Source organism: Ambystoma mexicanum, chromosome 13 (genome assembly GCF_040938575.1).
Source record: "Ambystoma mexicanum isolate Mex_15411 chromosome 13, UKY_AmexF1_1, whole genome shotgun sequence".
NCBI classification, from domain to species: domain Eukaryota; kingdom Metazoa; phylum Chordata; class Amphibia; order Caudata; family Ambystomatidae; genus Ambystoma; species Ambystoma mexicanum.
The window spans coordinates 431,238,761-431,261,690 of NC_090938.1; the positions used below are offsets into that span (position 1 = coordinate 431,238,761).

The 22,930-nt window shown below is 43.1% G+C and overlaps 1 protein-coding gene across 1 annotated transcript in view; it reads right to left on the reverse strand.

Moving 5' to 3' along the window:
• Positions 1-5,143: 5,143 nt before the first annotated feature.
• Positions 5,144-22,930, reverse strand: part of LOC138521306 (long-chain fatty acid transport protein 2-like) — a 450,908-nt gene continuing 433,121 nt past the window's right edge. Inside the window, exon 10 of the mRNA XM_069634043.1 lies at positions 5,144-5,512. Within this exon, the coding sequence (XP_069490144.1) occupies positions 5,336-5,512 (177 nt within the window). The 3' untranslated portion in view covers positions 5,144-5,335. The remainder of the gene's footprint in view (positions 5,513-22,930) is intronic.

Below are 22,930 nucleotides of genomic sequence, written 5' to 3' on the forward strand. Positions count from 1 at the left end.
GTCCTCCCTTGTTCCCCTCTCTTGCCTCGTCGCGCTCTGAAACACATATGTATGAGCGCGATACAAATAAAATATCATATCATATCATTGGCAAATACAAAGGGCCAGATTCATGGAATTTCATTGCTGGAAAATAGGTATTTTGCGTAGCTTGTGTAGAGGGCAGACTAGGGGGTGGAACATGGAAAATGAAGAAGAACAAGTGAAAATGTGGGTGTTACGAGGGACGGCCCACATGAAGTCCATCGCACGCCCACAAATGCATGGAACGAGACGTATTCATGGATCCGACTGTGCACCTTCTCATCCGGGAAATGGCCAAGCAATGCCCTCATTCTATGTGCCACCCGAAGGCAGGCATACAGACAATTGCGCATAGCATTCACCACGCAGAGGGAGATCGCACAGCCGTTTAATGGGTGTGTGTATGCAGCCGGGGGGGCCGATCTAACTTAGGTGGGCGCGTATACTGTGTAACGCGGTGCAGGAACGGTTTACAGAGGTTTGCATGCAGATTTTTCCGAATTTTACCTTAGTTACAGAAATTTGTATGCATGTTGTTGGGGTACCAGTAACCATTACGGGGTACTCTGTGCAGTGTCCCCGAGGTGCAGACCTGGTTGTGGGGGACCCCACGCATGTGTTCAAGCCCAAGGAGCACGCAATGGTAGCTGTTTCTAGTTGTTTTTGTTTTGCGTGGGGGCTTTTCGGGAGCGTTCCAGCCGCAACTTGCTTATACGGTTGCTTTGCACAAATAATTCCATGAATATGCAGAGGGTGCAGTGAAACTTCTGCATGCAGGCTTGCACCGAGTCATTCTCGGCATGCATGCTTTGCAGGATCTCTGCATTCTTTTGCATGAATCGGGCCCAAAGGCTCTTCAGACACAATCTATAAACTATTATCAAACTTATATATATTTCTATGTGTTTCAATGCTCTAAGTACTGTCATTCCACATGGACAGAGATGAGAAGAATATACCATATTTAGAAAGGACTTCATAACTTTATGGGTAAGACTAGGCACTAAATCCTATTCTTTAATTGTCATATTACTTTAGAACAAGTTAATGTAAATTATTACATTTTAAGTGCAGAAGTTAATATCCGACCTCTGGCAGTAATGAGTTTGGATCACAGCAGGTGTCAAGGATACACATGTGACATTTCAATTTGCGCTGTGCCAAAGGAGAGCAGGCCCTGCAGATGTGAGGAGATTGGTGCAGAAAAGAAGTGACATTGTTGCATTATGTTTTTGGGACAGAACTGTATGAAGGAAGGGCTCTGACTGGCAGTCTCCACATTCAGAAACAATAACAATACGAATAAAAAAGCTAGGGCTTTCATTCACTTACAGATGGCATACCATCACATATGCACCACAGGATGCATGGCAAATGTGTACATCAGAAAGGAGGATAAAGGCTAAAACATTCAACTACATAATGTGCTAATATCTATTGTAACTGATTCCATAATTCAAGCAAAACACATAAAATACAATAACAGAATGGCATTGCTCAGATGAGTATTTAGCAACTAAGTACCCTCGACAACTACCACTGACACTTATTCATCTGATCTGAATATTAATCCTAGTTCCTCTATAATGGGGAATGTGATAATGATGTTGCACCTCTTTCCTTTGATTTCCCCCGTCGCTCTTCTTCTATCAGTTCTACCTTCTACATGTGATTATCCTCATCTTCCCCTCTCCGTTCTTTTCATTGGCTGATATGAAACAACATGTCCAAAATGGGTGCTTTACAAATTTAAAATGATTTTTTTTAAAAAGCTGGCTGCCATTGATGCAGGTGTTGTGTATATCAAGAAGAAGAAAAACTTAAAAATGGTCTTTAAAGACTAAATACAGGACAGCAGTTGTGTTGTATGTATGTATCTATGTGCTGGTTTTTATACAATGAAAGTTTAGCTGTTAGTTGCTGTACAACAAGGTCATACAAGATTAAGGAATAATAACATGGCACAATTAAAAGGGTAGAATAAAAAGGGTGCATTTGGAAGGGCATTGAGAAAGGGGATGCAGATGGTTACAACAAGCCGGAGATGCAGGTTAGGGAGGGAAAGGCGGAGTAAGCCTTGAAGCTAGGCTCTTAAGAACCAATGTGACCTTCCTAACATTTCTGTAAGTCCCTTGGCCTGCATGTTAGATTCCATTTCTTTTTCTGTTATGGCAGCGTAAGCAACATGGGTTCTCCTTCAATTTCTGCAGAATACACCAAAGGAGGCATAAAGAAACTCATCTGTCCTTTTCCCACTGTAAAGGCAGATGTACATGTCATCTAGAATGTCTGCCCCCTACCTTCTGTCATATTTGAAGAACAACAAGAAGACACTATGCATGACACCAGGTATCATCCCAATATTGCATCGAAAATATGAGAGATGTTATGAGCTCATACAACCATATCAAATGTACCCTCAAACTAACGTAGTGGATGGATGTCTCCAGACACCAATGAACATAGAACTATAAGTGAAATCTTACAAGTGTAAAGTGATGTCATGAAGAGTAGACACAAGGACGCACTGAAACGATATATGACTACTTAAAGAATGAAGAAGTAACTGAAGTAACAAAGTGAACATATATGAGAACACAGAAATCATTTACACTAAGAAGACAAGTAAGAAGAGATGCAGTAGATGTATATTCACAGAAACACAAGGCTGATTAGATAGAAGCTTGCTGCAGTAGAAAATATAACACAGGTAAAGCATCCATGATGAGAAAATGGACATTGACTCTGTGTACATTGTAAGCGAGAAGCCTAAAGGAGAGAGACCAAGGCTCCAGGGCTGACAGGCACTGGAATACAGCTCTGTACAAGAACAAAGAATATTTGCTTGGCTTTGGATTCGGGATGCCACAGCAAGAAGCAATTGCAAGGTACAAAAGGAGTCAAAGAGGATAAGCTACATATGCACAATATATTTCTCTTAGATTGAGCAAAGGAGTAACATTTGCAAGTGCCAAGTATTGAACAATCAAAGACGCAGAAAGCATATGCTAGACAGAGCAACCAAGTCTCCAGAGGCCAAGAGGAGTAATAGCACCCAATATAATGGTTTGGAGGTGGTTCTCCCCACTGAGAACATATTTTAAATAATGTGTTTAAATGGTGCATTTCACAGCACACTTTAAGTGAAAAAATGGATAAAAATCCAGTCAGTTTGCAATTGGCTTCATAGTGTAACTCCAATGGATGGATGGAAGTCACCAAAAGTGCCCAGGAGCATTTCCCAGTGGAATTTTGTGATGCCTTTTCACACTACATTTCCATGCTGGTTGCACCAATATATGCCAGTATTCACATATAAGAACATACTCCTTTTTTGTTTTTCACATTATGCCAGTAATGATACTATAAGAACATATGTCCATGCTGGTTCTGTCAATATATGGCAGTATCCCCACATAAAAACATACTCCAGTTGGCTTTTCCATTAAAATGGCCATGACAAAATATGAAAACATGTTCAAACTGGCTGCGCTAAAATGCTATTCTAGCCACGTAATGACACATCATGCTTGTTTTATTAAAGATGACCCATAAAAAATGTCATGCCACATTAAGAAATGGCTAGGTTGACTGCTCCAAAATACCAATCCGGCCACATAATAACTGTGCTTGCTTTATCAAAGATACCCAACACACAATATTGCCAGCACAGCATCATTTTCTACTGAGCATCTTTGACTTTGCCATTATATTCCCGCATCAACCCCCCCAAATCAGCGGCCAATACAAATACTCAAGTGCATACCATTCACATCCACGCAACATTCACACAGCATTAACTTGTGCACCGATACACCCGCTCTTTCCTATGATCACCCAGACACCACCAATGCATCACACACTCACTAATTCATTCAAACATACGTATTCATAAAACATAGACATTTGTTATCTTAACCTCCAGTCCAGACTCTTCTCCTCACCATGCGCCAGCCTCCCTGGAAACATGGAAGCTCTCTGGATCCTGTGCCACATGAACTGGAACCAGGGAGCAAAGAGCACTTCCTGGTTCCTTCACATGCACACAGAAGCCAGAGCGGTACCACATCACTGTCCCAAAATGTGTGAATGTGTGGAGTGGCGCAGGAGCACCCCCACGCCCATTCAGAGCTTCAGTCCCCCGGCGTGCATTCCCAATGGGCCATGCAAGACTAAGGAAGCAAGACACCCCGTGCCTTTCATGCTTCATTGCACATGGAGGCTGGGGAGCAGAAATTGTCAAAGGGAAATCACATTTCCATTTGATAGTTTAAGCCAGCCCAGGTGCGCTCCCTCAGCTGCAGAAAGCAGTTGAGGGTGTGCTTAGTATTTACACTATGCTGGTTCAACTCCTCCATAATGGGCGAAGGAACTGGCGGGAAGACACCCCCTCACCCAATATAAACTTATGTCTTATTTCTGTAATGGGTGGGCTAGAATTACCTGAATATAACAATCAATGAGGCTTGGGTCTGCCCTCCGACAGACTAATCAAGCAGTACTTCTTGGCTCTCCTAATTCTCAGCACAGCTGACCAGCGAGTAACATGCCGAAAAAGGCTTTCCACACATATATCGGAATGCGCTGATTCTCCTGATTGCAGGGCCTGACAGCACTGTCTTCTTGTGTCTGTGGATTTAATGAAGGTTGGGGAGACTCCGCTGTGAGACCCTCTAGACTGCTGATTCATGGCGAGTCTGCTGACAACAGTCATGAAACGAGGTATTTCCAGGGTGATCCTCCAGCCACCCAGATCTGATCCAACCACCCACAGAACCAATTATTAGACCATATTTGGCATTAGAAATGGTTTTCAGGGGTGCAGGGCGAAGTAGGTGCGAGGAGGCACAGGATCTCCACAGGAGCGGGATCGTAATTTAAAAGAAAGGCATTCGCCATTTTGCTCTTTCTCTACTATGCAACGAGAAACCAAGGATTGCATTGGGATCCTTTACAAAATGCTATGAAGGCACATGGACAATTGCTCATCTGCTATTGTGAGGTGTACCTCAGCAGGGCATCCCCGAAAGGAAAGAGGACGTCAAAATGTGACCTGGAGATTGAGACTTTCTGTGTTTATATTAAAATGATGACAGCTCATACATTGTTTACGCTAGGATTGAAGTATGTCTTACTGTAGAATGTCTTTATTGGCTTGAAGATGCCCCATATCAATAATTTACAATCAAGGTTAAACATATTGTTAATTCTAGAATGAAAAACGTCCTCTAGTCCACACACAATGGTCCAGATTAATCACTGCGAGAGAAGCAGATAAAGAAATATAAATGAGGGTTTGAAATGCAGTGATTCAGAGCTTCACTCTCCTCTGCTGAATGGAGTCAAAGATGTCTTGTGTCATGGAAACATAACAAGCGCCTTTGTCATCCATGTAGTAAAGTGGATCCTTGATGACTGTGGGATCGAAGCCCTCCTTCACCAGATTCCCTTTTCTTTGTTTGTATGTTCCTGTTGTTTCAATTTCACCCTAAACAAAGAGAACAATCAATGATTATCACAGAATCAGCAAAACCCTCCGGACAGTTGTAAAGGACATCCCAATGGCCATACTATTCAATGGGAATTATGAGGGATTGATTAGGGGACACCATTTTCATCATCAATGTTATCACTTATAGTCAATAAAATGCATCCTGGAGGTAACGTAGTAGGCATTTATCTTGTACCAGTTTTCCACCGCAGTGGTCTCCTAGCACTACGGCTGCATAAAAGTCTAGTGATGGATGCACATTACAGAGGGAAAATAAACAGCTGGTTAAGTGATTTGTAAAATTTACCTAAAGAGGGTTATTTAAGAGAAGGGCATGGAAAGGGTATCAGGTAATATAACCCCACCAATAATATCGCCATATCGTCAGGAACCACCATAGGCAATATTTTTAGTGGGGATAATTTTGGGGGTAAACGGGAGTGTGGGTTGTGGGGGTGTCCCCTGCTCCCTTTAAAATAATATGGGGTTTGCGACGGTGGTTTCAGATTTTTGACACAGTGAGTTGAACAAAATGAATTCATGATAGCTTAGATGCACTTCATTTGCTCCAGAAAATATGCCCTTTAAAACTAACCTGTTTTACAGTGTATTATAAGTACTTTGACTTAAATCTGCAGTGTTGGTTGCTGTCCATGTAGGGTTTCAATAAAGGCCTTTATAAGCCAGTGAGATCACTCTAAGAGTTAGGTGATCACCTCAGACATCTTTGAGCAACCTGCAGTCACAGGTTTCAATCATGGAAAGGGAAACTCAGCCCTTCCTCCTTATAATAATAATAACAATTGATTATTTATAGTGTGCTTAATACCCAGAGGTTTCTAAGCACAGACGGGAATCAAACCTGTGCTGCTATGTGTCGTTATGCCCCTGAACTATCCTCCAGAGACCTCCTTCCAAGGTTAAGTTGAGTAATAATGACAACGATTATTATAGTGCTTAAAATCAGTGATGAAATGATGCATACAAATCTCATATCATTGTTAATTGACAAACACAACATAAGAGATAACGGACCATGAAATGTCCAAGCCACAACTCTTGGCTGGTCCATCCAGGAGCTCTTCACAAAATGGTGTCTATTGCCACCTCTGTTGATAAAATGTTGCAGGGAAATAACATCGGGTCTGGGGCAATGGGGCAAGTGCAACTGCTGGAAATTGGAATAGAAAAGAATGTGCCCTTTTGACATAGTTTTCCCCTTGCAGTTACTTGTCGAGGCTACCGTACAATCAACACTCATAGGTTTTACACAAGTTCAGTAGTAGATTTATGTTCTTAATTCAATGAATGCTTAACAGCATACTTGTGTTATTGCTCCGAATTCATTTGGTGCGTAAGTCTCATCTTGCTCTGCAATCTATTTAGTCAGGACTTCCCCAGTCACACAACACCCCTTGTATGCTACTAAGATGGAACTTTAATGGACAGACTCATTTCAATGAAAGGCATATATCTGATGGGGATCAGAGTACTGCACGTGGCCTAACGGAGCACACAGCCTTTAATAACAGTAAACCTTATTTAGCATCTTCATCAAAGTCCACCAATCAGCACACAGCACTTCCTATAATTATAATATCGCTTTCTGACGAATTTAAAGCGCCTCTTCAGGGCGCTCATACACAGCCCAAGCCGTTCTTATAGCCCGGAGCATTAGCACATGTAAAACTGCAACTTTAAACACTGGTATTACAATCGTTTTCCTATCATCCATGTAATACGGACAAAACACAATAACATTAATAAAACCTTCCTAAACTATTCTATCACATGCACGTGTACCTTATAGTTGACCTATTTTATCCCACACTGGCAAGGTTACTGTCAGAGGCAAACTTTTTGATCGAATTATTATAACTATCCATAATTTCAAAAGAAAGAAACGGAGTGCAGTATTTTTTCCATTTCAATAACTTAGGTTCTCTTTTAATTTCCACAGAAAACCCCAAAGTCGGCATTAAGCAATTAATCCCACGTTTTCCCCCTTTTTTCTTTGACAATGTTTACATACTTTACAAAGAAACTACATTATTTATCAGAATGAAATCTGGCAATTCATTCCTTGATAGCGCCAATATTGTGAGTGCCTGATTTCTCAACAAATCCAGAATAGCATTACATATTAATTATAAGGTTAAATAATTCAGTCATAAAACAATAACAAAAAAATAATATACATTCTTTAGGATTGCTCAGCCACTTAAATTTGTCATTCATACCAGAACTCAAATTCTTTTGAAATATAGTGGGTCAAACTTCTATGTTAGCCGGGGTGGACGGCAACCAAAAGAGGCCCAGAAATAATTTTCAAGGTGGCCACATGTTACACATTTTCAGCAAGCCCAACCCCTTTCCTATGAGAACCTTTGGAAATAACATAGGTTACTGCACAGAGGCCCAGGGTGCAGAGACCTTCCCTATAGGCCAGTCCGCCCCTGTAGGTTAGAATTCTCCAAAGCCATAGGAGAGCTGGAGCTAAGCCAAGTAAGTAGTTTCTGAAACACAACAAGGCCACAATATTTGAGTACAATAAAAGTTGAAATATTTAACTCTTTGTATAATTGCTCCTGTGGGCGGTGAGGCAATACCTGCAATTGCACCTCCACTGAGAGATTGTTTTGTTGAATTATTAATTTTATTTGCAGTTTCCATATACATTTCACCACATGTTTACAATATAATGATTTACTGACTCAATTATTTGTTTGGCCTTTATTGCAAGGCCTTTCAAATGGTAAGTCCAATTTGGTGTGTCTGAAAAAAAGAATCCCTACATATGTGAAGGTTTTGGCCCATTGTAATTTATTTCCTTTTTGCCACTATACTACAATAGGGTCTATGGGAAAAGCCCACTTGCATAAATGTAGGATTAAGTGTAGCTTTTTTAAAATACATTTCACATAGTTGGATACAAGTGCTCGTAAAGCGATAGGCGTCCTTGCTAATAAAACATTATCCGTGTATGTCTGCATGCAATATTAAACACACATAAGAACAAGATGACACGGATGGCTGAGGCTGGATCTTTAATATCATCAATAGATTGGCTCCCTCTGCTTATAATTCTGAATGCAGGGGAAATAACGCATATTGTGAAGAAGCCCCAAGCTTTAGAGAACGGTGCAGAACTGGCTAGAGTCAAGGTGGTGGGCCACGGGCAGCGGCCATCACTTAAGCAGCAATACCCACTTTAAATGTCTGGATCGGGCAGTAATGGCCCAGGAACCGGGTAATAGGGCCGAGCAAAGCTAGAGTCATAACGGCGAAGCCCAGTGCCATTACCGGTCGGTCCAACACACCCTAGGCCCAACCTGCAAGATACTTACACAGCACTGAGCAAAGTCACTCTTCTATTTCCATGGGGAGTCTCGGAAAGGGTGAGGCCTGCAGGTGATGGGCAGCCAGCCAGAAACAAGCCTGATAGCAGAGGTAAGGAGGAAGGTTAGGGGGCATGAGTGTTGTGAGCTGCAACAAATGCACACTCGACGGGGACCTGCTGGAGCACGCTACTGGTATGGCACGCTCGACGAGCAAACGAAACAAACAGATACTGTGGTACTTGTTCAGGTACCCGCTTGTGAATAATCATGGCTGTCTATCTTCTTCTTGCTGATAGATTTTATCCATCAGCAGTGATTTTTAGATACCGAGGCTTGAGCCTCATTATTCCATCTTCTCGGGTTGAGTATGTAGTCGCGGGTTAGGATTCTTCCTGGTCTCTGTAGACTTGTCACAGTAGGGCTGGTTTCACAGGGTCTTCGCCGCGATGGGCCGTGGGTAGTGGTCGAAAAATTTGCAGTGGTGGCAGTGATCTTCTGATCAGAGGGTTCGGGTTATGATCTAGTCCTTGGCAGAGGTTCTTTGCTTCGCTAGATGTTCGTCCAACATCTCGATGTCCATGTCTCTGTGAAGGTCAGCTATCCTTGTGAAGATTGGAGCTCCTGGCTATATCCGAAGGGCCTTGTTCTGAACTATCTGTAGACTCTTCCGGTGTTGCTCATGGATGGTCATCCATGCTGGTGAGCCATACGTCATTGTAGGTCTGATGATCGCCTTGCAGACGTTGATCTTTGTTCGGAGGGACATGGACTTGGTCTTCTGGAGTGAGTACAGTGCTGCCATCTTTCCTGTAGCCTTCTTCTGAGTTTTCTCGATAGAATAATCATGGCAGTGAGCAGGCCGTATTTATTTATTATGCTGTGATGTGCAACGTCACAGCGTGAGGTCACATGACAACAAGGAGGGTCTGTAGTGTGATTGAGGACTTGCCAGGTATGCGGATGCAGACTACACAGGGAAATGTGGAAGGATGCATAGAGCATTCAGCTCACCTCAAATGTGGGCTGAGATTAGTAGTTTCAGCCTGCGTTTGGAGCAAGCTGATTGGCTTCCATACTTGCCGCAGGTACTAATAAAGGGTATCACATTAGCAGGCACTGGAAGGAGTTATTTAGAAGCTGGCTAGCAAGTGTAGTGCTCACTCCAGAGATCTGTGTTTAGTCTGCAGGACACTAGTTTGAATCCCAGCAAGGCTGTGTCTTCTCTTCAAACTGCCCAGTTTGGTAAATCAGCTTATGATGACAACTAGTATTACAGCGTTTTAAACCTGGAGTAGCCTGGATGCAGGTTTATGTATAAATGTGTTATCAGTTATTAGCTCAGCTGAGGTTATCATATGGCACGCACTGTGGATGCCCAGAGAACCAGAGAATGATTCTATGAATATAAGACAATCAGCCAAATTTGCTCAGTTAATCAGCCCAGGATTTCTTTGATCCCTGGAGTGGGGGACATGCTTTCTCCACCTGACATTTCTTTGCTCTGAAGAGTCACATCTTTGTGAAGGTGGACAAAGAAACCCTTATTTTGAGAGGAACAGAGACCCATATATTGGTACATAGGGAGGCAGAGATGTGTGTATGGGTGCAGGGACTATGACAATGTACACAGGGAAGCAAAGACATGTTTGAGGGCATAGACAGATGGCATAGCACCCAGGAAGAATCAAAAGGTGTGTGAAAGAGGCATTCAGATGGAAAAAGAGGAATGGGAGATTTGAGTGAGGCACCATCAGGACAAAAGAATACAGAGCACATATGTGTGCCAGTGATACAAACAATGGAACCAGGAGAGTTGGATTAAAAGTGTGTGAGATTATCTGGAATCCAACCTGTACACAACTGCCACAGCCATGGTCGCTGTGTCAATAGGTGCCTGCACCACGCACGCTGTCCATGCAGGGGTGTAGCATAACATTTGGGGGTCCTACGCGAGCCAAGCTGAGGGCCGCCCACCCCCCTACTTAATTCCCCAATATCGGCAACAAATCACGCTTGCACCACACTCTGGGCCGGTCTAGACTACCACGCTTGCACAATAGACGCCATACACTGCAATTGGAGAAAGATATCAATATATGTTTTAATGCATTTTACAGCACACTTTCTGGGAATAATTGGCTAAGAAGCCAGAGCGTTTCGTTTTTTTTTGTGTAGTAACACCAATCCAAAAGTCCAGTACATGCAAGTCACAAACAGCGTACAGGAACATAAATGCTTTAATTAATGTAATGATATGCTATAAAAAATGACATGTCACAATGAAAACATGTCCAACTGGCTGCACAATGTAGACCAGTCTCGGCACTTAATAAACATATTACAGTAAAACATATCATGCTACATTAAGACATACCCAGACTGTTTACACCAAAATGCCAGTTGAAGCAATAACAATTATCATGGTTATTTTTGTATTGTTTTGTTTTGCCCACAGGAATTATTTTAATGGAATGTTTGCCAAAATAATGACATACAAAAACACATTAAAATATACAGGTGCGGGGCAAGGGGTTATAAGAGACGAGTAAAGGTTTGGAGTACCATAAGGAAAGGGGGATCTGGGGCGGGGGGGTGGCAGAAAATAAAATAAAAAATGCTGTTGGCAAAAGAACATAGAACCAGTTATGTTATCACTGATGCCCAGAAAAAGATACAATTCCACAGTAAGAAATGGCTAGACTTGCTGCACCCAAATGCAAACCTAGCCACACTTACAGTACTGCTTCATCAGAAATGCCCAGTAAACAAATAAAAGTCAAGCCAGAGTAAGAAATTACTAGATTGGCTGCTCTTAAATGCCAGTCTAGCCACTAATAACACACATCAACACATATCATGCCAGGATATGGAGGACCATTATGATTTAGCGCACAACCCCCGCTCCATCCCACCCCTCAACACGTCCCCTCTACCTCCCACACCCTACTTCAACCCCCAAAATCAGCTTCTTGGCTCAGACTTACCTCCATGTCCCCTTTCCTCATCCCAGTACTTACATATGAGGCACCTTGCCTCATATGCAAGTACTGGGACTAGGAAGAGTGGGATTAAGAGTAATGAAGATTACAGGTAATTAAACCAGTCAATATCTCCATGTCCTTCAACCTCGTCTCAGTACATGTGAATGAGGCGATGTGCCTCATACACACGTACTGGGAGGAGGAAGAGCAGGGGTAGGAGTAATGAAGATTATCAATAAATAATCCAGGCAATAAACACAAGCACACACACAGTCACGCACCATTCACCGAACACTCACACACATGCACACCAAGCCACTGACACATTTACATGTGCACCCTTTCACCATTCACTCACACAACACACCAAGGCTGCCACCCATTCACGTGCACTAACTCATTCACACACATTACAGTATATACGTATATACACAGATGCAAACACACACACATTAACACAAAATACATTTTCTTACCTTGTGAATCTATGACCAGGGAACAAGGCCTCCAGCTTCCTGCCGCAGGAAATCTTTTTCCTGTTATCGCAGCGGAGGTAGCTCCAAATTGCATGTCATGGGGTGGGGCGTAACGAAAAACATTTCTTTATGAAGGCAGGGTGACTTCAAAAGGAAAAAATTTCTTTTTGAAGTCATAAGGCTCCCCCCACCCCAGGACATGGAAGCCTCCAGCCTGGATGCCTCCATGTCTGAGGTGGGGAGAGCCCTATGATTTTAAAAAGAAATTGTTTCTTTTTTAAGTCACTCTGCCTTCATAAAGACATTATTTCCCGTAATGGAAATAATTCATTTATGAAGGCAGAGTGGCTACAGAAAGACACATTGCGGCCCCTTTGTTTGTTGCCTTGCTTCTTCTTCTTCTTCCTTGTTCCTGAATTATTCTTCTCGTGTCCTTGTCCTCTGCTCTACTCTCACTGGACTTTTCTTCTGCCTCCAGTGTTTGTTTGTCCCCCTTCTAAAATTGGAATTCCTCTGAACTGTATTCCTGTTGTATTTCCTGCTCATCCTCTTCATTCAAGGGTTTTCTTGCCCACAAGGGTTTCCCTTGGATTGCTCCCTTGAGGGCCCTAGCTGCCTGTTCACGTTCCAGCCAGTGGTGCCTCCAGAAGGTGAAATTCTATAAAGTCCATTCTGGGCCTGTTCTTGACCCTTCCTCTGAGTTCTGGTACCATGCTTGCATTAACAGTTAGTGCCTTCTGCCTGATAGAGATGGCCGTGGCATCCTAAAACAAGGATGCCTAGCAGTAGCAGGGCAGTTTCTAGGCAACATGGTGCCTAGGACAAACAACTAAAATGAAGCACCCCATGCACGCGCATCTCATGTCCATACCACCCACCTTGCTTCACTCCACAACTACTCCCTAGCATATTGTATATACTTCACCACTATCCCCATCTCTCTGTTGATTTTCCTTGCTGTTTCCCTTCTTCCTCTGCCTCATCTGCCAGCTATCACTCACTCCATACTGTAACTCATAGTGTTTGCTTTTTGACCACCCCCCAGGTCCTCCTGGCTAAACAGATGAACTTCCCTTTATCTCTCTTTACGTGACGCATGTTTCAGCCTCTCTCAATCTTGGACTTTTTCTTTCTACTCCTTTCTTGCTTTACTCTACCGGTGCCTTTTCTTTCTTTCTCACATTCTTGTTCACTTTCTTTCTCCGTGTTCATGTTCCCGGCATTTCCTTCTCATCCTTTCTGTCTTTCGCCCCCTTTTTCTCTCACTAACCTCCTCCTGCCTTTCAACTCTTCCCCTCCTCCCCTCCTCTTCTCACTTTGCTTTCTCTTTGGTCTTATTTGGACTTTGTTGCCGTTGGCTGATGCATTTAGCTTTTCAGCATCCCTCAGTCTTCCCCTGTAAGGTCGTGCTAGGCTTTTCCTGGGAGGCTGACTGTCACCTCTTGCACAAGGATGGCAAGGCCCATCTAAGCGAAGGCACATTTAGACTGACAAAGTGGTGCTAATATTTTGGATGATACACAAACAAAGGCTATGCTGGCTGCGTGTGGAATTGAATATATGGATGTGTGTGGGGCAGGGGCATTGAACTACACAGGCCAGAGCAGACCTCTGCTCTCTTCCTGGTTTGGAGGTTAACTAGGTAAAAACATAATTCTAGGATCAGTTTCACATCTGCCTTTTAGGTGTCACTCCCTTCGCTATGCCCCAGACACTCCTAGAAACAACACTGAGCAGGGGATCTGACCATAGATGTGTTCCTGTGTGTGTGTGTGAGAGAGGGGGGTGATCACCTTCAGGTGAATGTACATAAACAGTGATTGAGGTGAGAGGTGTGTGGAGGGGACATAGATTCTTCATCAGGGTACAGGAGTCTTTAGAGATGCATGCAAAGGGGCTAAAAGTCTTAGGGGGTCATTCTGACCCTGGCGGTAGGGGTTAACGGGGCCGTAGATGAGCTGGCCCTGTTAACCCCCTACCGCCTCATTACGAGTTCCACTCGCTGGACCCGCTAAGGATACCTGGTTTTACCAGGCGTCATTAGCAGGTCCCGCGAGCGGTCCAGCATGCTAACAACGGGCCCGTCATTAACAGGCCCGTTGTTAGCATGCTCCCCATTCCCATTGAGCGTTATGGGGGCTCGAATGGAAATGGGGATGGGTTCCTGGAATGGGGAAATACCAGGCCCTCCAAGGTCGGAATGGCCCGGTAGTTCCTCATTCCAGGAACCCGGACCCGGTACCTGGAATGGGGGTAGCCATAACGCAACTAGCAGCATGGCTACCTCCAAGGTCGTAATGACCTCCTTAGTATCAGGAAGCCAAAAAGAGGGGGCAGGGGTGAAGAAAGATATGAATGGGGTAATAGAGACCCTGGTAACAGGCCACAGTATTACCAAGAAGAGGAGTAAGTGCGGAGGTCAGTGACCCTGACAATAAGATGCCTGGAGACAGAGATGCAGGAATAGAGACTCATAATATTGCAAATAGCGTTCCGTTTCCCTTTTGCTAGGTCAAACAGCTGTTGATGGGCAAGGCGGTTCCCTCCTTGATCCATTGCACACTGTATTGAGAACAGCTGTAGAGATGCAAAGCCCTGAACACCCCACCCTTTCACTGGACAGAGAAACCATCCTTAAAATAGATAATACTGAATACCTGCTTGAGCATGCATGACTCTTTTGGAAGTTGCCGTAGATACTGAAAATACCTATTTGCAGTGTTGTGTGATGATATTATTTACCACACTCCTCCACCTCATACCTAATTTATTTAACTGTTAGCACTCTTCTCCTCACCTTCCTACAGCCATGGCACTGCCTTTAGAACAAATAATATTGCAGCCAGCTTTGTGGGGCCCTTTCAGGATAACATACTCCACATTTGATCTTGCCGTATCATCATTGCATTGCCCTCCCTGTGAAGAACACCCAGCAGGGTTTCAGTATCATTCTGAAAGTAAAGTTATGGCGCTTCCTCAACACCAGGTGAGGGAGGTTGGTGGCTACAGAGATTAGTTTCTTCTGGCCTGTGGCTGTGTGTGCTGTGACAGAGAGGTTTGAGGCCTTCTGAACACACTGGGATAGGCATCTGGGAGAAAGAACGAGGGATTATGGCCCTTGATCTGGTAGCCAAATGAGCACCAGACAAATGCTGGTGGTAGCCTTGATATGCAAAAGCCCCACAGGGGGCCCACTGAAACAGCATCTGAGCAAGCTAGAGTGAGGTTGAAAATGGTTTGCATGCCAGCCAACATACTCACCTCTCCAGCAGCCCTTTGTGTGAATGAACTTTTTATGCCTCCCATGACTTTTAGCACTCCGTTTAAGGTAATGAGTGTCATCAACAGACTGACCCATCCCATCATCTGCCAATTCCCAGGTTCATGTTGCACATTGTTCTGACTGTATCAATTTAAAGATGGAAGAAAGAGAGTCAGAGGGCGTGGGAGGAGGGGGGGGGGGCTGACAGCGGTAAAGTAAGAAATTACATGGGCCTTTACCATAACTTCCTAGACAATGGGCCTCATTACGGGGTTGCCGGAAAATCAGCCGGGAGGCAGTGAGTTACAGCGCAACCCTGTAACATCATTTCCACCACCTGACTTCCTGGGGCCAACAGGACATTATGGCAGGCGACGTAAATGGTAAATCCCCATTCCCGTGGAGTCCCTTTGGACTCCACGGGAATGGGGACACTGAAGCACCTGTAAGGGTGAACTCCCAGGCAGGCAGAGCCTCTTGCTAGGAGCCCGCAGGTGCAGAACTCATGGAAGGCCTAACTCCTTCCCAGCCCAAAAGAATGTAAGGTCCAGACAAGTAGCAAGGTATGGCTTAGGTTTATTACAGCCAACAAACCACAGGGATCAAATGGATTTTCATTGGTTGACTCGCGGGCCCCCAAGCCTGGGACAAACTCAGTTCTCAGCCAACAAGACACCTGTTCATAGTGCATGTGCGACTATGTGCCCGTGAGGTGCAACTATTTGTCAGCATCATAACCGTTAACTTTTTCATCATTCAACTTTATACCTTATACTTCATTGCTCCCAGGTGAACTACTGTGATAGTGCCTGCAAACATCAAACAACAGAATGTTACACATAGTTACATATCTCAGCCCAAGTCAATGTATCCTATCAGCACAGCACAAGAGATTCTGCTCTGGACACAAATGCATCCAAGCCTCCACACAGAACACTTGGAAACAGGCCCACACACAGAGATCATGATAGTTTGATTTTCAAACATTCACACAACAGCGAAAGCTTTATTGCATTTTCCTTCTCTCCCACTAAACTAACCCACCCTCCTTTCTTTCAGAGGTGCCAATACACCAGGAGACGATGAAAATAGCAGCATTGTGCGTCATAAACCTTAGGAACATAACATAACAAAACAAAACAGAAAAACAATGTGTTGAGTGCTATTTAATGCAGATTATTATGCTGATTATTACTTGTGTTTAATGGAAATCTGCAAAGCATTTAGAGAAGGTCCTGAGGCAATGTGTCAACAGTCCATGGGCGGTGTCACTGATAATCACACACATCAAATCTGAATTCCTTGCACAATTTCTGGTTAATCGTTTCTATCTACTAACCATTCTGATGTAATGGTTAATCATTAATAAATGGATGTGACTTGATTACTGTAAGTGTACTCCACTTGATTTTCTACAACTGATTACTGGCAGTGTGCGAGTGGAAATCCCCATTTAATGGTGTCCATAGTCTCCATTGGGGATTTTTGCCGGTATTACTTAAAACTGGAGGTAACTTCTCCACCTTGCCTCAAAAAGAATCGCTGGTATTACCATCCGGTAGTACCGGCGGCAGTAATACCGGACAACATGTAGTTTGGTGGTGCAGGAAAAATGGAGGTAAACGGTATTACCTCCCTCTTTTTCCTGCACTGCCAAACTGATACAGAACAGCTCACAAAACATGTACGCCGGCTCTCCTTGAGCCTAAAAAGCACCCTTACGCTCAACAAATGATGTTAGCAATGACTCCACAAAGGAGATTTTTTTCAGTTTTGGTTGCTTGAAAAAAATCATACACCCTATCTTGCACATATTCAACTCAAAGTTGATTGGTTCAATCCACTTCACTTCTTCCTTCATGATAAAATTGCAAACATCCGGGCCTTTGTCGGTAAACGCAGCAGGTGTCCCACTTGTTATCCAATTCGCTTCTGGATCAGGTCTCCCACATTGAACATCTGTAGATTGGGCCATAACCTACATATTTGATTTCAAAGTTCAATCAGCACGCACCACTGTTGACATTATTAGATGCCTTAAGCCTACAAACGTCATCATGATATATTAATTCGGAGAAACTCTATAAAACACCAGTACAATATCAAAAATCATGCATCATAAATGACAGAATATTATACAATATATACTTTCATTACCAATAATGTTGCTGAAATCTAAAATCTAATTAAATCTAGCAGTCATTGTATCATAGATTACAAAATATTGCACAAAATGTAATTTCATTGCTTTCAAGTAATTGCTCATCATCATCTAGTAGATCCGCCAAACCTTAACCAGAAACAAACATGTGCTATGAAATAGCCTTTTTTTATCTAATCCACATTACAGTGGGATGATGCCTTTCAAGTGACCAACAGGTTGTACAGTCAATGACCATCATATGGTGAATGACCATCATATGGTGAAAATAGGCTGGTCGACATTGCTGGTAACCCACAATATGTAAAAGTGGGGTTAAGATATACCTTCTCCACTCATTCTACCATGTACAAAAAAACAGAAGTGCATATATGTCTCTTGATGTTCCATTACATCCACATGGTTGGGTTCGCCTATTGCCTTAACTCGATCTATTATGAGACAGGGGTAGTTAATAGCATCTTAATTTAGTTATAGGCACCCTACTTTGATGATTCTAGACAGTCAATCCAAAGTAGGAGTTAAATGTTGGCGATAAACAGCAAATAGTAGAAAGGCTTTCACAGTGCTTTTCTTTAATCCAAATTGGAAAAAACTCTGTCTTTATTTTCTCACAAAGCTTTAAGGCTTCAGTGACAGAGGATATAACATTTATTAAATCTGAAGAATCATTTTTCCCAAAGATAGGAAAGACATAATTAAAGCATCTTTTATCATGGCCAGCAACATCGTTGTCACAGATAGCCGAAAGAACAATCCAAGACCAAAAGACGATTCAAGGGTTTTTATTGATATTTTCATGGGCCCTATTGTCATCCCTCTTGTCTTGTTTAGCACCTAATCCCTGACCCAGAAGTCCCTGACGCGAGGTTAGTTGATACTGAATATTGACCCCAAGTGTCTAAATCTCAAACTTGAGCCCGTTATAATGGCCGAAGGGCAGAACGCGTTTTCTAACCAAAACTCTGTCAGAGACTTCCTAAAACTGTCCCTACTCTATACAGTGGTTAGTGTTCTATTTTCCTATGGGAATGGTGTCTTACAGATATTCTGTTTGATTGAGACCTCCATCTATCATGCTCATTCTCACCTCTCCCTTGCCTACTCTTTCTCCTTAACCGCTTTGTCTTATTCCTCCATCCATTCTTCTCTCCTTTGAATGTTTCTCACTCTCTCTAGTCCTCGGCTCCACCCTTCAATGCTACTCTTCCTTCCGATATGCTACTCCTTCCTGCTCGGCACATCTACTCTCTCCCTAACACTCCTATTCCCTCCTCTGCACTACTTTGTCCTCCACACAACTACTCCCTCCTCCGTACTACTACTCCCTCCTTCGCACCACTTCCCACTCCTCCACACTACAACCTCCTGCTCCCCTTTGCCCAAACACCCTCCCTTCACTCAATACAATCCACTTCACAATCACTCCTTACATAAATATTTCTAACCACACTCGCCACAAAAACACACACTCACAGCAGTACCACATTTACTTACTAGCCAATACTTAGCCACTTTAAAAAAATGTCCTCCACACTCCACAGCTCCTTCCACACTCCTGCTGGTCTCTTGGTCATTCACCTCCTCCTCTGACCTCACAGGGGTAACCCACCCTTCCTGCTTCCAGATTGTTCCTCTTTACCAGGCTAATCTGGTCCTGTCCTCCTCACCCAGGGTGGTGATAAATCATGTGAAGTAAGAAATTGTGGATTAAGCCCGGTCCACATTCAGCCAGCCCCATGCGGAACTGTATGGCAGCCTGTGAAGTCTGATATCTCTGTTTACGTTAGAGGACCCCATTTGCGGTGCCCAGTCTGTATCTTCTAAGTGGTTAGGGGAGTTTAGCTCCCGCACAAGTTGTCTAGCTTAGACAGTGGCAGATCTGTCTGCCCGTCGCTATCAACTGGCTACACTTCATGGCACTTCTCGCTACTGTGGTCCGGCATTGTGGGTTCATTCCTCTCTCTCAATTGTTTTCCCTCTGTAGGAAATTGGGGAACTGCTGGTTTGCAGTTGGGTTGCTGGTTCTCTGCTACTGATGTGGGGCGCTCCACACAAGCTCTCCATTTGCTGTTCCTGTTGGTTTCTTGCTTTGTTTTGAGTCCGTGGGAAAGGCAGAAAAAACTGGAAAGCATCTTATCAAGGCAGTATGGCATGAGAAAAAGGTTGACTGCAAAAGAGCATGCGGGCACAAGAGGGGGGCACGAATTCGGGCCCTCAAACTGCCACTCTTCCCCTTAGGGGCAAGTCTGGCTCTGGATCTCCCTGGCAGGCCTTCCACCCCGGCTGAGAGGTGTTCCCTCTTGAAAAAGACAATGGTACTGGTCTTGTAACATCTTTCAACATTTCAGAGGATAAGTAAGTTCTCTCATTCCTCCAAATTCACATCCACAGTAGAAGTGGAGCCAACGAGATATAATTCAAGATAGCCACAAGCCCCAGTTCTAAATAGACTCCTTTACTTGCTGTTGTCTTGCTAATATTAAATAGAGATTTTCCAAATTTGACTTTCAAAGAGTTACACTTTTTCAGAGATGAATAACCGTTTCTACAGGCTGCATAATGTGCAATCACTCTCTACCTAGCTTTATAAACCCTTACATGTTGTTGTTCGACATGACCCACAAAGTTTGCAGAGAAGCCAAGATTACAAGTTTGCAGAGAAGCCAAGATTACAGCTTTTTGGCTGATTACAAGAATTAGCAACTTTCTGCACATGATTTGTCAACTGTGTTGTTATAAAAACTTACTCTTAAGTAGGTAAAGTACTTTAGTGAGTTAATTGTTCACCATGAAGGAAAAATATATACTTCCTACGTTTTGGAACAGACAACAGAATCACCTGTGTGATTTCTGAGTATTTACTAACATTTCATGCTAAACCATAACATTGAAATATGCATCATTAAAATCTGTAATGCTATTGGTGTACAAGCAATTAAAACCGTATCAACATACGTCAATCGTCGGACCATTGTACCTTGCAAACAGTTACATTTCTGGTCTTTCTAGCTAATATACTTGGTCAGGCCATTTACATACACATTAAAACATGCTGTGACTATCCTGTATGCTTGTTTGACACCTTGGTGAATGGGAAAGAAAGCTATAGATCTGCCATTAAGACCAAGCATACCAAAAGCAGTACTATTAGAGTAACGCTAAACTAATAAATTGAATAATTTGGTGCCCAAGCCTAACTCTGTCAAGATTGCCCAAAATCGGGGGTGGCTCAGCCCATTAAAGGCGATGGAACGATTCATGAAGTGAGCTGCCACCTGCCCTAAATATTTTCTGATAATCAACGCCAAAAGAAGGCATAGTTTCGTCGTTCGCACATGCAAACTAAATCCCTATTGGGAATCTTCAAGTATGTTGTTTTCATCAACTCACATATATAGCTTATTTATTATAGTTTGCCTGAGATTTTCAAGGCGATATCTGTAAGGAATACTGGCCTATAGCACTTAGTTTTTGTCTCTGGCCCCCTTCTTAGAAATAAGGACATTTGCACAGGTGGTCCAGTTCATAGTCTATTCGGCCCCATTCCGAGTTTGGTGGTGCGAGAAAAAACTGGTGGTAATTTAAGTTTTGATGGAAATACCACTGGCAGAATTACGGAGTGGTAATTTCACTGAATTTTGGAGGAAAGACCACTCTGTAATTCCACTGGTGGTAATTCTGCCAAAAATCGCCATAAATGAGGACTAACATCACCCTACCACCACATGTAATCTCATGGTAAACCCACAGGACTAAGTGCTGGTAACAGTAACTGATTTTGGGGGTATTTCAGCAGATTTACCGCAGAAACACCACCAATCTCGTAATGAGGAACAATATTCTCATTTTAATATAGCTTGAAAACATTAAGAATGAGATGTGCCCATAGGTCTGGAATATACTAATTCTGAAGAGAAATTGGAATTTTTTCTTATTTCACTCACAGGAAGTTAATTTTCTAATGTTATGGGTGTTAAAAGTGAGGATAGCGCATACTCTTAAATTCCAGATAAATGACCTTGGTGGTTCTTAAAATGTTCTTATCATACAGTCCCAATGATATACCCTTTGATAGTCGTCTCGAGTGGGTTGTCAAGAGAACAGTTAGGAACTCATTTTGCTTCGAAGTGTTATTTGAGAGCGGGTACCTCGTACATATGCATTCAGGCATATAGCCAGGTTCCTGGCACCACAATTTTGTCATTTACACAGAGGAGTGCAAATGTGCAGGGCAAACGGCGGCGTACAAATGGATGCATGCTGGCATGGCAAGCAGTGATCGCAATTACAATTAAACGCTGCCCGACATGCATGTTGGGCAGCACTTAATTGCAATTATACAAACTTCCTGCCATGCAAGCATGGCAGCCAGGGTGTACAATGTTCCCCTATGGGATCTGTCTGCTTCATGCTGGTGCACATAGCAGATGGACCCCATAGGGATCTCCAGCATTTGCGCCGACATGCAAATTAATGCTGATGCAAATACTGGAGCATTTGTATGGCAGAGGGGAATTAAAGGTGTCAGAAAAGCAAGCTCGTTCTGCTTCTCCTCTCTGCCATACAAATGACTGAAAATGTGGCATGGTGTGAATGGAAGGCGTTAAAACACTACTCAAGGCTTTTACGCCTTACATTCACGTAATGCCACAATAGAACATGAGCTCCTTAGTGATACTTCTCAAAAACGTTCTAAAATCTTTACTAAAACAATATTGGTAAACCTTATTACATGTATCCCTCCCGGCCTGGGAAAACATTCTGGGCGCCCAAGTCCCTTCTCAGGGCTGAACCGAGGCGCTAGAACTGTTCAAAACTGAGTTTGTCAGTGCATCTTTGAGTGAGTCAATGGTGCCAGCTGCAATGAACTAGGCCTTGGGGAAACCTTTGTTAATAAAATATTTGATGAATACAACTAATTGTAGTAATTATAGACCTATGTACCATTCTAATTGAAAATCTGTTATATAGTCCCTACCAAGCAACTTAAGAACACAACCTTCTGGGTAATTGCAAGTTGACTTTTTGTTTCAATGCAAGCACAGAACTAGCTCTTCTGAATGTTAAGGATAGTCTGATGTAGCTTCTAGAAGAGGGCACACAGGCATTCTAATGCTTTTGTATCTTTCGGTTGAGTTGGACAGCCTTGATCACTGCCTACCGCTCCGCTGCCTAGGGGAGATGGTGAGGG